General features: G+C 37.4%; 1 protein-coding gene across 3 annotated transcripts in view; it reads right to left on the bottom strand.

Annotated features, from left to right (window-relative positions):
• The window catches only part of LOC109401076 (uncharacterized), a 632,275-nt gene that overhangs the window by 41,384 nt on the left and 574,874 nt on the right, over positions 1-16,017 (bottom strand). For all 3 annotated transcript variants that reach the window (XM_062851342.1, XM_062851340.1, XM_062851341.1), the window contains one exon: positions 6,146-6,589. In XM_062851342.1, coding sequence (XP_062707326.1) covers positions 6,269-6,589 — 321 coding nt within the window. In that variant the 3' untranslated portion in view covers positions 6,146-6,268. The remainder of the gene's footprint in view (positions 1-6,145; positions 6,590-16,017) is intronic.

Here is a 16,017-nt window from a genome sequence, read left to right as displayed (position 1 = left end):
ATACAAATAAGCTTTGAAATAATCGATAGCCCAATGTATCGCTGTTAATTCTTTTAAAATTACTGATTTATTCTTTTCACCAAGCGTAAAGCTTTTACTGGCAAACGCTATAGGTAAATCGTTGCCATCAATATTCTGTGATAATACCGCGCCACATCCAACATCAGATGCGTCGGTAGTCAATATAAATGTTTGCTTAAAATCAGGGTATTGTAATAATTTTGGTGACATCAAAAATGATTTAAGAGCATTGAAAGCATCCTCACATTTTGATGACCAATCAAATTTTACATTTTTTCTTAACAATTGATTCAACGGATAAGCAATTGTTGCGAAATTTGGGACGAATTTACGGTAGTAGTTGCAAAATGCTACAAACCTTCTAACTTCGTCACTGTTTCTCGGAACTGGGTAGTTCTTTATTACGTCATATTTACTACTGTCGGGCAGAATACCTTTGTCGGTTATTCTGTGCCCTAAATAAGTAACTTCTGTATTGAAGAATTTACATTTTGCCAAATTTAATTTTAAATTATATTTACGAATTCTTTCAAACACTATCGATAAATTGCGTAAATGGTGTTGCATTGAACAACCTACGACTATTATATCATCGATATAAACAAAAGCGAGTTCTGGTGTCAAACCAGACATTGCAATAGTCATCATCCTTTGAAAACTATTTGGACTAATATTTAATCCAAACGGTAATCTTGTAAATTGGTAATGACCTGATTGGGTCGAAAAAGCAGTAAATTTTCTCGAAGACTCATCCAGTGGGATTTGATGAAATCCCGACATTAAATCTAAAGTTGAAAAATACTTTGCTCTACCAAGCTGATCCAATATTGAATCTATTCTTGGCAAAGGAAATTTGTCACTTAATATCTTCTTGTTGAGCTGTCTAAAGTCTATGACAAGACGCCATTTTTTCTTATCATCTGTTGATTTCTTCGGAACCAAAAGTATTGGACTATTGTATGACGATACCGAAGGTTCAATAATGTTATCCCTCAGCATTTTATTAACTTGGGCTTGAATTTCATCACTTTGGGAATGAATGGTTTTATAATTTGGTATATAAGTTGGAACTGGATCACTGGTATTGATAGTCTGTTCGTAAAAATTGTTTACAGTTACTGGCTCATCTGGTAGTGAAAAAATATCCGAATAGTTTGTAATTAATTTCGTTAAATCATCTTTTGCAAAATCAGGAACGTTTGTCAAGTCAACTTGCTCCAAAATTTCTTTATTTCTCATTTGTGTGGTATCAGGTTTCTTGGATTTCCGAAAATTCAATATTTGGTAATTAGTCAGTGGTTCCATCATAAGCTTTACGTCAACATTTGAAACATTAATTGGTTGTAGAGTGGTATTCATGAATTTAACATACTGACAATTAGGTGAAATTATTGCATTACCACAGAAAAGACCAGGTTTAACTTCCTGAGAAAATAAAACCATGTCCTCTGTGATGTTTAAATCTTTAATCTTACGTATTACTTCACATCTTCGTGGGATTATGTAATTCTCATTAACTGTATCTTGAATTGGAACAGATACAGGTGTATTATTAATATTAAAATTCAATAACCAAGATTCATAATCAATATTGCATCTGAAGAGAGACAGAAAATCTCTTCCTAAAATGCCATCAGTTAAAATTGGAAAATTTGCATTAACTACATGAAATGAATGGTTAACTCTTACGCCATTTCCAAAATTCAAAATTGTCTCAGTTACAGCCAATGTTTCAATCTCTCCTTCTGTAATTCCCGTAATAATTGTTTTAACATTGTTGTTTATTTTGTGATTTACCAAAATTTTATCAGATTTAAAAATAGAAATATCTGCACCTGAATCTACAAGTAAAGTGCAGACTGAATTTGTCATCTCTACTCCAATCTTAATAAAATTGGAAGCAGAAAGATTTATAGTTAACACTGATCTAAAAAATTACGTTGACTCTGCTGCTGGTTTTGTTGCTGTTGCTGAGGAGCTCTGTTTGAAATATCGCGATTCTGAGATTGTGGTGGACCAGGGAGCTGATCCACATTTGCCATGTATATTCGATTTGTGTTATCGAACCGTGGGCGATTATCATTAAATCGTCCGCGATTATTATAACCTCCGCGTTGGTATCTTCCACGTGATGAATAATGGTAATAGTTTGGATAAGGCCTTGGAGTAAAACGATTAAAACCACCTCTAGGGGGGTTTCTATAATGTTGGTTTCTGTTGAAGCCATTGCCGCGAAAATTAGATCTATTATCCTGACGCCCGGTATGTTGTTTACTTTTGATAGTAAAAACTTGTGATGTGGAAACATCATTGGCACATTCTTGAGCTTTTTGCAAAGCATCTTTAATGCTAGAATAATTTCCAGCTTTTAGAATCAATTTTGTTTCGCTGGCGGTAACACCTTTGATGAGGGCATTAACACCTGCTTTTGTAGTCATTGTTTTCGCAACATCTTCCGGCACTTTTTGCGAAACATAAACATTTTCTAGTTTGCTGCAGAGATTCTCAATCTCCTCACAAAAACTTGTAATTGGTCCCCGTTGTCTCAATGTATTTAACTGCGCCACAATCGAATCAGGGGTCGTAGTATCCTGACATTTTGATCTAACATGATCAATTAAGGCATCAATCGTTACTATGGTATCAGGTAAACCACTGCGAGCTTTTCCTGATAATCTTGTTTTAATAAATTTGACGGCCATTGCCATATGTGTCGGTTGTATTAGTTCTTGCAATAGCTTCACTGAATCGATGAATGTATCGAATCCAGCTACTGAACCATCATACGGGTGTATGATCGATGATGCTTGTTTGATGTCAAAAATAGCTACTGGTTGGACACGATTATCGTTTTCTTCTGCCATTTCGCACGATATAACCTTTGCCACACGACACTGTTTGAATTTAGTTTTTGGAGTTACACGTTTCTTAATTTGTAATTTATCTAATTTAATTTTTATGATACCTTTAATTTCTTGATTATATTTCCTCAATTTTGAAATTAATGAGTTCAATTGCTCATCTGACAAATCGTCAATATTATCAATTAATTTTGATTCACAACTGCTGTACAGCTCGTTACACTGCCTTAATTTATCTCTTAACGTTTTTTCCGAAATAGTTGTGTTAATGCATTTTTTTATATAGGTGTGTAACAATTTCAACTTTTCATAATCATTCATTCGTGATGCATTTTAATTAAACAAATTTACTCATAAAAAAAAATATATATAAATGAATAAACAATTTTGTGATAATTTGTGATGATTTCGTTTTGTACATTACCAATGTTGATTTCCTCGCGCTCCCGCTCTGTGATGTGTCGTGATGTAAAGTTGTTATTGCACGTTATCGCATCTCGTCAAATCGCCGATCCGGATCCATTGAATCCCGCCTACCGGCTCCTGCCGGTAGTGGTCTCGCCTGCAGTTGATACTCTTAAATTTTACACATTCTAGTGTGATTGCACTTTTTTCTGGTTTCCATTCCGCTGCACCCTCTGAACTATGGGTTTACGTTACGAGTCACCTTTTATTCACTTCACATCCACCTCGTGTCGGTCTGATTTCGACATTATAATTGTTTTATATGAATGTTTGTCTTCCACTTTTATTACTTTTCGCTTTTCATTGCCACAAAAGGGCACAAATTGGGTTCTTAATGAGTTTTCAAAATAGGGCTAGTATGGACTTAGCTATATCTGCAACTATTCTTCACTTTTTTTTTTTTTTTGCTTCGATAGATTCACTTATACAATATCTAGCGCAGCCACCGACTTTGCTGCTTTTATAGCAACTTTTCGTTCTCTCCTCTTATAGAGGGTGTATAATGTGACTGTTAATTGAATCAACACAGCGGCTAGAATCAGCCACAACATTAGAGTATGTTCTTCATGGTCTTCACTGTGCGTTTGTTGGTTTTGCACTATAGTTGTTAATTTCACTTCACCATTTTCGTTGTACTGTTTTGACTGGGTTTTACCCATCTTATTGGTTTTGCACAATGTAAAAAAAAATCTCTAAGTCTATGACTTAGAACCTTCACTGATCGCCATTTAGTAGTTACTAGTCTTGTTGAGAGTTGAAACAATAATGAGTCTTTATTCAAAATCAAAGCTTAAGCTAACCTGCTTAATCTAGTACATAATTTCTGGAGAAGGCTGAAACGCATACATATCAATAGCCTATCGATCCATGCAACAGAACGATAGCCAATCCAAGGAAAGGAAAAGATAATTACGAAAAGGGGCGTTTACCATTCAATTAAGTAAACGTTCACACGTGGTTGCTTGAACTGTGCGCTGTTCGGTTAGGTCAGCGCTTCGAGTGGAAAGAAGGAATTGTGTGCATTTATGGGTATGAAATGTGATACGCGTACTCAGCATGAGTACGGTATGGGAAACAAGAGTGTTGCACAACTTGTGTGGTAAATCGAAGTTATTTAGGTGTGAATGACATGTCCCAGCATTGTTCGTGGGAACATGAGAGGAATGCACTTGAAGAAATGCAGGCGCATCAGTCCTGCATGTGAAAAACACCACTTTAAAAGATGTGGGAAAGACTGCTTGAAAACGGACAGTTGTAAACTGTCAAGATCAAATATTTATGATCTTTCAAAAACATGCTAAAGAATAATTCTTTACAGATACGATAATGCTACACAATTTAGGTCTTCTTTGTTGTGTGCTGTTCAGATGCTAGTACACAGCGTCATATATTTGACTAAGAACAAATCAATACATCTGGTTTGATGAATTTTCATTAGTATCAGCTAATAAACAACATAAAGCCTGTATCCGCAATAATCGGGACACAGAAATACAGCTGTAACTCTGCAATAGATACATTAAAATTGTTCAAATTTGGCCTAATAACATCTTAAGATGTGTTCATTTCACCTACAAAATTTCATGTGAATCAGTGCAGTACTTTTTGTTGTAGCAAAGAAAGAGTTGAATGTGCGCCATTGAATTTTGTACAGCCCCTAGTTTTGCTTGCCAGTGCTGTAACTTTTGAATTTGGCAAAGGAAATGGCTGAAATTTTGAACACAAACCTCTCAATCTCGATTTGTTGCATGGGCAAAATTTCAAAAAAATCGATGCACTATCAAGAATTTTATAGTCGAAACGTGTATTGGGACTGAACGTGATTTTAGCCCCTCAGACAGCAATTAGTCAGCACCCTTTATTGTTTCGATTGTACTATCGAAAGAACTATCCCAATAACCATCACATTTTGCAGGCATTATATACATGTAATCAACTACCTTCTGTGAAAATTTCATGAAAATTTGCAGAGAAATTCAAAAGTTATGAATAGGCAAACATCGCACATGGAAAACACAAAAAATTTTCACCAACACTCACCCCTATTAACACCAGTAGCTTTCAAACCAATTGATCAAAGTTGATGAAATTTTGCAAAAAAGTGTCTCTATAAGTATCAAAACTGCTAACGAAATTTCATAATTATCGTCACAAAACTATGAACTGTAGTGTAAAATAACCATCTGTTATGCGAATGAAAATTGGTCATGATTGTACAAAATGCTTAAAACCTCGTCTGTTTGTTTTTAATCCACAGTTAAAAGTAATGCATCGATTTCTATGAAATTTGGCACAAATAATGAACATACACCAAAGAGTTCTCAGTCAATTATTTGGCCAATTTTACCGATTCATTACAGAGTTACAGCCTTACTTCTGTGTCCCGATTATTGCGGATACAGGCTTTGTTCATAATCCCACCATATTTTAACCTCGAGTTAAAGATTTAAGAAGGGACACACACAATATGATGTCATCCTTCGGAGCAGAATAAAATCCGCTGACTTCGAGAGGCACTAATCAAGGGATATAATCTTTTTAATGCCAATGCTGCTATACGCATTATTATAGTCGTGTTTCAGAATACACATTGCACAAAAAAATTGGAACGACCTACCAGAAAATTTAATTTCACAATCATAAACAAACGCATCAAAAGGTTCAATTAAAATTTCAATACTGTAATCACACTCTAGATCCAAAACCAAACTTTGTGGATCATCGGAATGACCCTTCTAGCATTAGCCCCCATAGTTCAATGGTTTCACATTCCAATTTCCAAATATCATCATACGTACCTCTTGTAATTATTTCACTAGATAAGCGCCTGAATAGAACTCAACGTCGAAATTAGAAATTTTCAAACGGACTCTGCTCCTCTGCTCCTCCTCCCTCTAACACACCGTTGCCGACACACAGTTTTACTGTATCAAGGGTGCGTTCTGCGACTCGCCGAAATCCACTGTGTAGTACATGTCGTTCTCGAGATTCATCTGCAGCGGTTTGTTGATTATCCGCTCCGGCTGCAGGCTGTACGAGTTCGGATGCTGGTGGGCGTAGCTGTAGTTCAGGTTGCTGTGGCCGGCGGCGGTGGCCGTGGCTTGCTGGTGTCCCTTGCCGCTCAGCCAGTGCCGATTGGCGGAGGACGCTTTCGTTTTGCGGCCAAAGATCGGTATCAGCTGGCGGTGCTTGGTGGCGAAGTAGCGATAGCTCTGGTGCACCTTGCAGTGGCATGCGGTCACCTGGTTGGGAGAGGGGAAAAAATGGAACAACATGAAATCAAATAAATTGCGGTATTTGGCTGCCAACGGTCAGTCGGTCATCCAGTGCGGCGCGTTCTCGGTTGATTTCTCACGTGCCAAGCCAAACATACTGGCAGGGTCGGGGATCAAACGATTTTATTGCAATATTGGTTTTGATTATTGTGTACTTTTGGGGTGAGAGAGGTGGTCGATGAGTGGGTACGTGCTTCGATGGACCACAACAACACATTCATTTTGACGTTCGCTCAATGCCTGTCGGATATAACTTTCGGCATTTAGCCTAGATAAATGAAATTCTGTTTTTGATCTGATAGAGGAGTACTTTCATGATAGGCACGATGCATTGGAAATTAGTTTCACATATGATATTTTAAACGACCCTCTGGATATAATGTACAACTTAAGCTAGTATGACACTCTTTGACCAATGCCAAATATTTGACCACTTTTGACAGCTAAATTTTGACCAAGGTGTACCTGGCAAACAAAAATATTTGTCACTCTCGAAAAACGAATAGGGACAAACAGAGCCAAACAACCTGCCAAAGTTTATCTGTCAAAAGTGGTCAAATATTTGGCGTCTGGGCAAAGAGTGTAATAGCACCCTTAAGCTATGTGTATTTCTGATCCTCCTCCTTTTCGTGGCGTACCGTCCACACTGGGACAAAACCTGCATATCAGCCTAGTGTTCTATGTACACTTCCACAGTTATTAACTGAGAGCTTCTTCTGCCAATGAAATTTTTACGTGTGTATGTAGGATATTTCCATTATGAAAAGTTTCAGGACCAACCGAGAATCGAACCCGCCACCCTCAGCATGGTCGGTCTTGCTAAATACCCGTGCGCTTACAGCACCAACGCCATTTCTTTCAGGTTCGACTTCAATGCTTAAAGAACCAATATATTAGTCTTAGTTCTGCCTTAGTGCGACCTCTCTAAAACACTCCCTCTACCTCTCTACCCCTAGCTTCGTGGAGCACTACACACCAAAAATCGATTGAGGGTTTCAGCAAAATTTTGCTGAATTTTGCCGAGCTGGAGGCTTCAGCAAAAATTTTGCTGATTTGTTCAGTAAACTCCAGCAACGTTTTGCTGAAATTCAGCAAACTTTGCTGAAAGTCCAGCAAAAAATTTTGCTGGACCCTTCAGCTCGGCAAAATTCAGCAAAATATTGCTGAAAGCGTTTAGTGTGTAGAGCCCTAATCCGCTAGATAGCGTCATAGAACCCCAGTGCCTTAAGTCCTTATCAACTTTAAATCCTATTTCTCGGCGTTTCGGTCGTTGTGAAGCGCCCTGTACCGTCCAGGGGCAGCATTAAACACTACACGGAATGTGATATCTTTCATTTCATTACAGTCCGACACAGTTTTAATAAACTATATTGAAGTATCACAAACCATCACTTATATTACAACGATTCCCTTGTTCTTATATTACCTTAACATTTTCAGTATTTCTGCACATTTTCAGTATTTCTGCACCGAACTACTAGAGACACTTCCAGCTTCTTCTTGACCCGACTACTACGTCCTACCTACAGCCTTTATTTGGACAGTATCTAGAGGTGTCCCACATGGGAGCTCAAGACTTATCCGATGTGCTGCCTGCGTTAACGTTGTCACCGAACTCTCCGACTACTGGCCCCGACTGAAGCCAAAGCCTCCGTATTTATAGCCTAAATTTCCTAGCAATACCCGAACCAGCTTGGGCGTGTCTAAAATTCCTACGATCATTCTCGTCTTGCCGAAGATGTCATGATAATTCCTAACAATGCCCGAACCAACTTGGGCGTATCCAAAACCCTACCAAGAATCTTAATGCCAACGAAAAACTTAAATCTCCTAACCACGCCTGACTTGGGCGTGTTCGCACAAAACCTACTGAGAATCTTTACACCAAGGCCTACATCTTCTAGCCCCGCCTCACTTGAGCGTATACAAGGCTTGGGTGTGTGAAAGAATTGAACCCCACCATCGACGTCATTATCATTCTCCCCATCATCATCATCGTCACCATCATCATCCTCATCGTCTTTGGAATTTGGCACCAAAGTCTCCAAAACAAAGCACCCGCTTTGTTATTGAAGTGTACCTTATTTGGGCACAGTGAACCCTAGCCGAGCCCCGCCTCGGATGTTCGTTGAAATTATACCCCCACATTCTTTTCTTTCAGTTTACTCGAAGTCAAAACAAATCGAGTGCAAAACAAGTCCGGCGCCCTATGCCGCCAATACGGTGTCTCAAATTTCAGAACATTCCAGCTAAGGTTCACCTGAGTTCAGAACCTTACCCGGCCAATTCGGCGCCTTGATTTCGAAACAAAAATAAACAATCTTTGTTCCAGCGCGATCAATATGATGTCGCGGTTCCATATCATTCTTTCGGGTTTATTACCCATCGTTGTCCCAAGCATAATTGAAATTGCATCACACCGACCGGACCTAACGCGTTGCAACACGATCGCACCCGGCCACCACCGGACGATGATGGGTTATAAAAACTAGGTCAATAACGAATGGTGCGATTTTCGTTGCTTCCAAAATGCCGCGCGTGAGGTAGGTAGACCCTACGATGAAAATTGAATCTAAAATCCCCCGGGCAGCTGTTGGGAATGTGGGGTGAAAATGCATTTTTGTTTCAGTTGAATTGACTTTGAATATCGGAGTGCGTGGGAATATTTAGGTCTATGCATGCCCTCCCACTTAGCGGAGTTTGAACGTGTATAAAATTTCACGTTCAAATGTTAGTATGTGGGTAAAATGTATCCCCCGAAAAAAAAACTCAGCATTTAAATGATGATGCTAACGATGATTGTTAATATATAATCTGAAATTGCTATACTAATCTTCATCTTCCCTGTAAGTGTCTCAAAATGTTTTACATTACAGTTTTTCAACTTCCAAAAGAATTGTAAATTTACCGCATTAGCTTACATTCTTCCTCAAGAGATTGACTTCATTGGTACTCGCTGCTGCTCCTTTTGGTTCGTCGTAGGAGTTCGGCTGCCATTGATATTTACCTTTTCTTGTTAAATGTCCAGATCGCTTGGTTAGTCTAACGTCTCAGATGAGTGGTATCGTTGCTCTCTGGTTTGTCTTGGAGATGATGTAGTTGCTTTAGTTGATGTTGTCTCCTGTCGTGGCCATGAAATTTTGGTGTGCGGATATTATCTCGATCGAATCGTATTCCATGCTTGTAATTCCCACGTTATCGTTTGTATACAAAAAAAAATAGTTTTACTGTTGTTTTCTGTTGTTTCTCGAAAAAGTGTCTCAAGTTGCCTTCCGAACTGGATTGTTTATCATTGTCGTTTACGGTGTTGTGGTTGATTAATTATCGCCCTCCTTCTGAATTTTGTTGGTATTGGATCAATCTCAATAGTGATGCGAATATTGTTGTCTTTGACCTGGTGCAAATTGTGGAACTGTTGCACACTCTTTAAAGAGTTTGTAATTAGTTGACTTAAATTCCAAAGCTTTCGATGATGTCGAAATGTTGTATTCCTGATTATGGTTACTGTTAATTGTTGTTGTATAAAGCACGGAGTAAGTGCTTTTTCAATGGTGAATGTAATGCGGTTGGTGAACATTACATTATATCGGTTAATTTGGAAACTTTGAAGACGTCCTCCTCTCATCATATGTCTGTATGAATTGTTGTTGTTGTTGTTGTTGTTGTTGTTGTTGTTTTGTTGTCATTGTTGTTGTTGTTGTTTTTCCCGATGCTCTGCATTGTGTTGGTTCATATTAGCAGATTCGCAGATGTACAATAATATTTGTCTCGATGTGCCACCCGAGTTGACCTTGAATCGTCTCCGGTGATAAAATTATATTCGCTGAATTCTCTCCTCCGCCATACCAGCACCTTTGACCTTCAACTTTCCATCCGATCTGTTATTTCTCGTCATCGTACCAATTGGCTGTGGTACGTTTTCATAGAGGTACTGTTGAACTGCTCCTCTGATTGCTCTCGCCAGGTGTTGCCTTCTCGTCTTGTCCTCCCGCGTCATCTCTCGAGGAAGTTATATTTAAATTCTATCGAAACCATCGATTTATAAAATATTGATCTACCATGACAAACTGAACTTTTAGTCTTCATGTTATTATTATTTGTTTTTCTTGTATGTGCAAAATATAACCTTTACAATAGTAAAAAAAAAACTGCATCATTACATTAATTATGCTCTGTTACCGTTACTTTTCTTAATAGTCATAAACTGTTTTTTTTTTTCAAAACCCGTAAAATATTAAAATGTGAGTTGTAGCAATGGAAAGCTTCTGCAGGATCACTATAAACATCTGTATTACCAATTCCAAAAAATCTCACTGCAGAATTCTCTCCAGTGCGTTTTCTTTCAATTCCTGTTTGCTCCGTTTCCTTTCGCAGGCTCGGCTTGATCGCCTTATTGCTACGACTTCTCCCCCTTACCGAATAAGGTTTTTGGATGGATACCTGTAACGAGACTTAGATCTTGTGTTTAATTCATTATTTGATAAAATATAAATATATTTATGTTAATTTCTAGTTTTTGTTTCTTGACGCCACCTAATGATTCCGAATCTATAAATATTATTTCATTTTTCATTCACATATTATTATTATTTTTTTTTTCAAATTAGTTATTCATTCATCATTCACACTCAACATTCACAAGCATTCTGGGGGGCCCTCCCTTGTCCTCATCATTCAATTTTCATCCGATCTCGTATATACTTTCAAAAATGTTATGTAACATGGCCATTTTATATAGGAGCGTCCTCCATAGTTTCATTAGGGTCTAAATTGTTTCTAAATTGTTTTTTTTTGTTTAATCCGTTTTGCTTTATCATTTCAGAGAATAATCGTTCGGTTGTTGTCATTGTTTCTTTTTATTATTAACACTCTCAATCAACAATTTATGTCTTTTGTTTGTTTGTTCAAACCTCATTTATTATGTATCCCATATGTATTAACGTTAAATAGAGCTGTTTCTTTATTCAAGAATCTCTAAAGTTATTATTTTTCTTCTTATATACCCAAATGATCCCCTTTCAAGATTACTTTGTATTTCCCATCATATTATTCCCAATATATCAATTGCCCAATTCTTCATTCCCAATTTCTATATACCCTTTTCAAATAATTATTTTGCATAGTTATGTTTCCTCATCCCAAATTACCCCTTTTCAGCTCTTCGGTACATTCAAATCGTTCTTGCATTCAAACTCATGCCGAATTGATGGACGCATTTTTGTTATAATTCAGCTGTACCAAATTTCCCGAAAACATCATTTCTTTATGTCTCTCCATATTCTCATAAAAAATATTTATTTATTTATTGCAATTATCATAATTTTTTCATTTTATTTTTTATCAATTCCTTTTAAGTTGCTACGATATAATTTCAATTAAGTTAATTCGTATGCTCTCCAATCGTTAACCGCTTTGTTGTGAACCTTACTACAATTATATATGTTAATTGTTTATTTATTATAATAATTCAATTAATATTCCTAGCTATCCTACGCAAGCCTCTATCCTAACATATTATTCCTATGGTATTTTTTTTAACAACATATTTAGTAACTAATATTTACAAAAATCATTCGTAATTAGGAAATAATTGGTTTTTCAATATTTACATCAATTTATACATTGACGACTACGCATAGCTAATCAATCATTATACTTTTTTAACCTATTATTGTGGACTTTTTCAAATTTGTTCCCATTTTTAATAATTGTGGTTTGTTCGCTGGGTAGGTCAACGACTACGTATGGGCCTCTCCATTTACTTTGAAGTTTTTGACCTGTTCCTGTTGGGATCGCTTGTACTAAAACCAATTCGCCCCACATAGGTTGCCATTCTTCGGTTTTCTTGTCATAAATAATTTTACGTTTCTCTTTGGAAATAATCAAATTTCTTTTGGCGTTTTCATGCAAATTTTTAAGAATTTGTTTCATTTCGCAAAAATAGTCATTATATGTTAGATCTGAATTTGTTGGAGTATATATGGAGGTAGGAATCCTTGCCTTTCTTCCATATAAAAGTTCGAATGGACTGTAGTTGGATGAGCTGTTATTTGTAGTATTGTATTCAAAAGTAAAGTAATCAAGATGTTGGTCCCATTGTTGCGGGTTTCCTCCGACAAATTGTCGCAGATATGTTTTTAATTCTCTGTTTGATCGTTCTACTAAATTTGCTTGTGGGTGATAAGCACTTGTATTGATTTTTTTGATTTTCAAAATTTTGCATGCGTGTTTAAAAAATTTGCTCATGAAATTTGCTCCTTGGTCTGTCACAAGTTCCAACGGAGTACCGAATTTACAAATGAATTTTTCGACAAAAGTTTTGGATACAGTCTCCGCTTCTTGATTGTCCATTGGAGCTACTACCAAAAATCTCGTAAGGTCGTCCTGCATGACCAGCGCATATTTGTTGCCCCATTCGGATTCTGGGAGAACAGCAATGTCCATATATAATTTTTCAAATGGCTCGGATGACGTTGTAGTTACTTTTAACGGAATTCTGTTGGATTTACAAATTTTATTTTTCTGGCATGAATCACATTGTTTTACGTAATTCTCGATGTCTCTTCTCATGTTTTTCCAATTAAAAATAAGACCAATGCGTTTCCGCATTCGCCTTGCTCCAACATGTCCGCCTAAAGGAGCATCATGGAACTCTCGAAGAATTGTTTCGATATTTTCATTACGTACTTCAGTGCGTTCCGAATCTGCGTTATAAAGGCTTAACGTAATTTGATTTTTCAAAGCTAAAAATTGAATCATCTCAAGTGCTTCAAATTGTTTAATCTTTCTGAACGAAATCAAATGAATATTTCTGGACGTTGTTATCAGTGTTTTATTTTGATTCAAGCAATTGCTAAGTTTGTAAAAGAATGTTTTGGTATTAATCATTGAATTACTTTTGCCTTCCACAATAATTCCGAATAAATTACTATCTGGAATAGAAACAACTCCATCTTCGCAAAAATCTTTCAATCCATGGGGTAAATCAATAATTTTTGAAATTTCATTAAATGCTGATCTGCTATTTAAAATTACAATGTTACAATCAGCATCTGCATTTTTCAAATTCCTAGAAATTTTCAATCGATTTACATCATTTGGATTATTCTTGGACATCTCTAAAAATTCATCATATGCGCTTGCCGCAAATGTGTCATTAGTGTGCGTGTTATTGCATAAATCGAACCATATGAAGCGCCCTGTACCGTCCAGGGGCTGCATTAAACACTACACGGAATGTGATATCTTTCATTTCATTACAGTCCGACAAAATCTTTTAATTAACTATATTGAAGTATCACAAAACATCACTTATCTTATATTACAACGATTCACTTTTTTCTTATATCACCTTAACATTTTCTGTATTTCTTCACCGAACTACTTAAGCTTAACAATCTAGACACTTCTAGCTTCTTCTTGACCACTACTAAGTCCTACCTACAGCCTTAGGACAGTATCTAGAGGTGTCCCACATGGGAGCTCAAGACTTATCCGATGTGCTGCCTGCGTTAACGTTGTCACCGAAAACCCCGACTACTGACCCTCAACGACTGACCCCGACTGAAGCCAAAGCCTCCGTATTTATAGCCTAAATTTCCTAGCAATACCCGAACCAGCTTGGGCGTGTCTAAAACTCCAACCATCACTCTCGTTTTGCGAAATAGTCACGATACTTTCTAACAATGCCCGAACCAACTTGGGCGTATCCAAAACCCTACCAAAAGTAAATACTCAAAGTCCAAAACCTAGTACTCTACCTATCCTACTCGTCATTATCATCATAACCATCATCATCGTTATCGTCGTCAACCCAAGCGTAATCAAAACTGTACCACACCAACCGGACCCAACGTGTACGATCATGAACAACGTATCGCTGCGCGATCGTTGCCCCGGCCGACCATCCGTCCGTCGTCACATGAGCGATGATTCATAAAACTAGGTCAGTAACGTATGGTGCGATTTTCATTGCTTCCGAAATTCCGCGCGTAGGTAGATGACCTACGATGAGCATTGCTGTTAGCGTAAATTGAAATTAAAACATACGAGCAGCCATTCTAATGGGAGAGTGGGGTGAAATGCATTTTTTTCATTTGAATTAAATTTTAATACCGGAGTGCGTGGGAATATTTAGGTCTATGCATGCCCTCCCACTTAGCGGAGTTTGAACGTGTATAAAATTTCACGTTCAAATGTTAGTATGTGGGTAAAATGTATCCCCCGTAAAAAAAAACTAAGCATTTAAATGATGATGCTAACGATGATTGTTAATATATAATCTGAAATTGCTATACTTATCTTCATCTTCCCTGTAAGTATCTCAAAATGTTTTACATTACAGTTTTCCAACTTCCAAAAGAATCGTAAATTTACCGCTTTAAATTCCTTACATTCTTTCTCAAGAGATTGACTTCATTGGTACTTGCTGCTGCTCCTCTTGGTTCGTCGTAGGGGTTCGGCTGCCATTGATATTTACCTTTTCTTGTTAAATGCCCAGATCAATTGGTTAGTATCAGGTCTCAGATGAGTGGTATTGTTGCTCTCCTGTTATACTGGTTTGTCTCGGTCGAATCGTATTCCGTGCTTGCAATTCCTGCGTTGTCGTTTGCCAAAAAATAGTTTTACTGTTGTTTTCTGTTGTTTCTCGGAAAAACGTCTCAAGCTGCCTCCCGAAATGGGTTGTATATGATTGATATTTACGGCGATGTGGTTGATAAGCTATCACCCTTTCTTCTGGTTTTGGTTGGTGTTGAATAAATTTCGACTGTGATGTGAATCTTGTTGTCTTAACCTGGTGCAAATAGTGGAACTGCTGCACACTCTCTAAAGTGTTTGTAATTGTTTGACTTAAATTCCCAAGTTTTGATGATTTCAATGTGTCGTATTCCTGGTTATGGCTACTGTTGTTGTATGAAACACTACATTGTGTCGGAAATTTTCGGGAATTTTGAAGACGTCTTTCCTTTTGTCTCTCATCACATGTTTGTATGAATTGTTGTTGTTGTGATTGTTGTATTTCGTGATGCTCCGCACTGTGTGGTGGTCCATATTAGCAGATTGTTAGATGTTCAGTAATGTTTGTCTAGATGTTCCGAGTTGACCTTGAATCGTCTCCGTTGATAAAATTATGTTCGCTGAATTCTCTCCTCCGCCATACCAGCACCTTTGACCTTCAACTTTCCGTCCGATCTGTTATTTCTCGTCATCGTACCAATTGGTTGTGGTACGTTTTCATAGAGGTACCGTTGAACTGCTCCTCTGATTGCTCTCGCCAGGTGTTGCCTTCTCGTCTTGTCCTCCCGCGTCATCTCTCGAGAAAGTTGTATTTAAATTCTATCGAAACCCTCGATTTATGAAATATTAATCTACCATGGCAAACTAAACTTTTAGTC

The sequence above is a fragment of the Aedes albopictus genome, chromosome 2 (genome assembly GCF_035046485.1).
Source record: "Aedes albopictus strain Foshan chromosome 2, AalbF5, whole genome shotgun sequence".
In the NCBI taxonomy this organism is placed as follows: Eukaryota; Metazoa; Arthropoda; class Insecta; order Diptera; family Culicidae; genus Aedes; species Aedes albopictus.
Note: the sequence above shows the minus strand (reverse complement) of the source record. Positions and strands in the feature narration are given on the sequence as shown.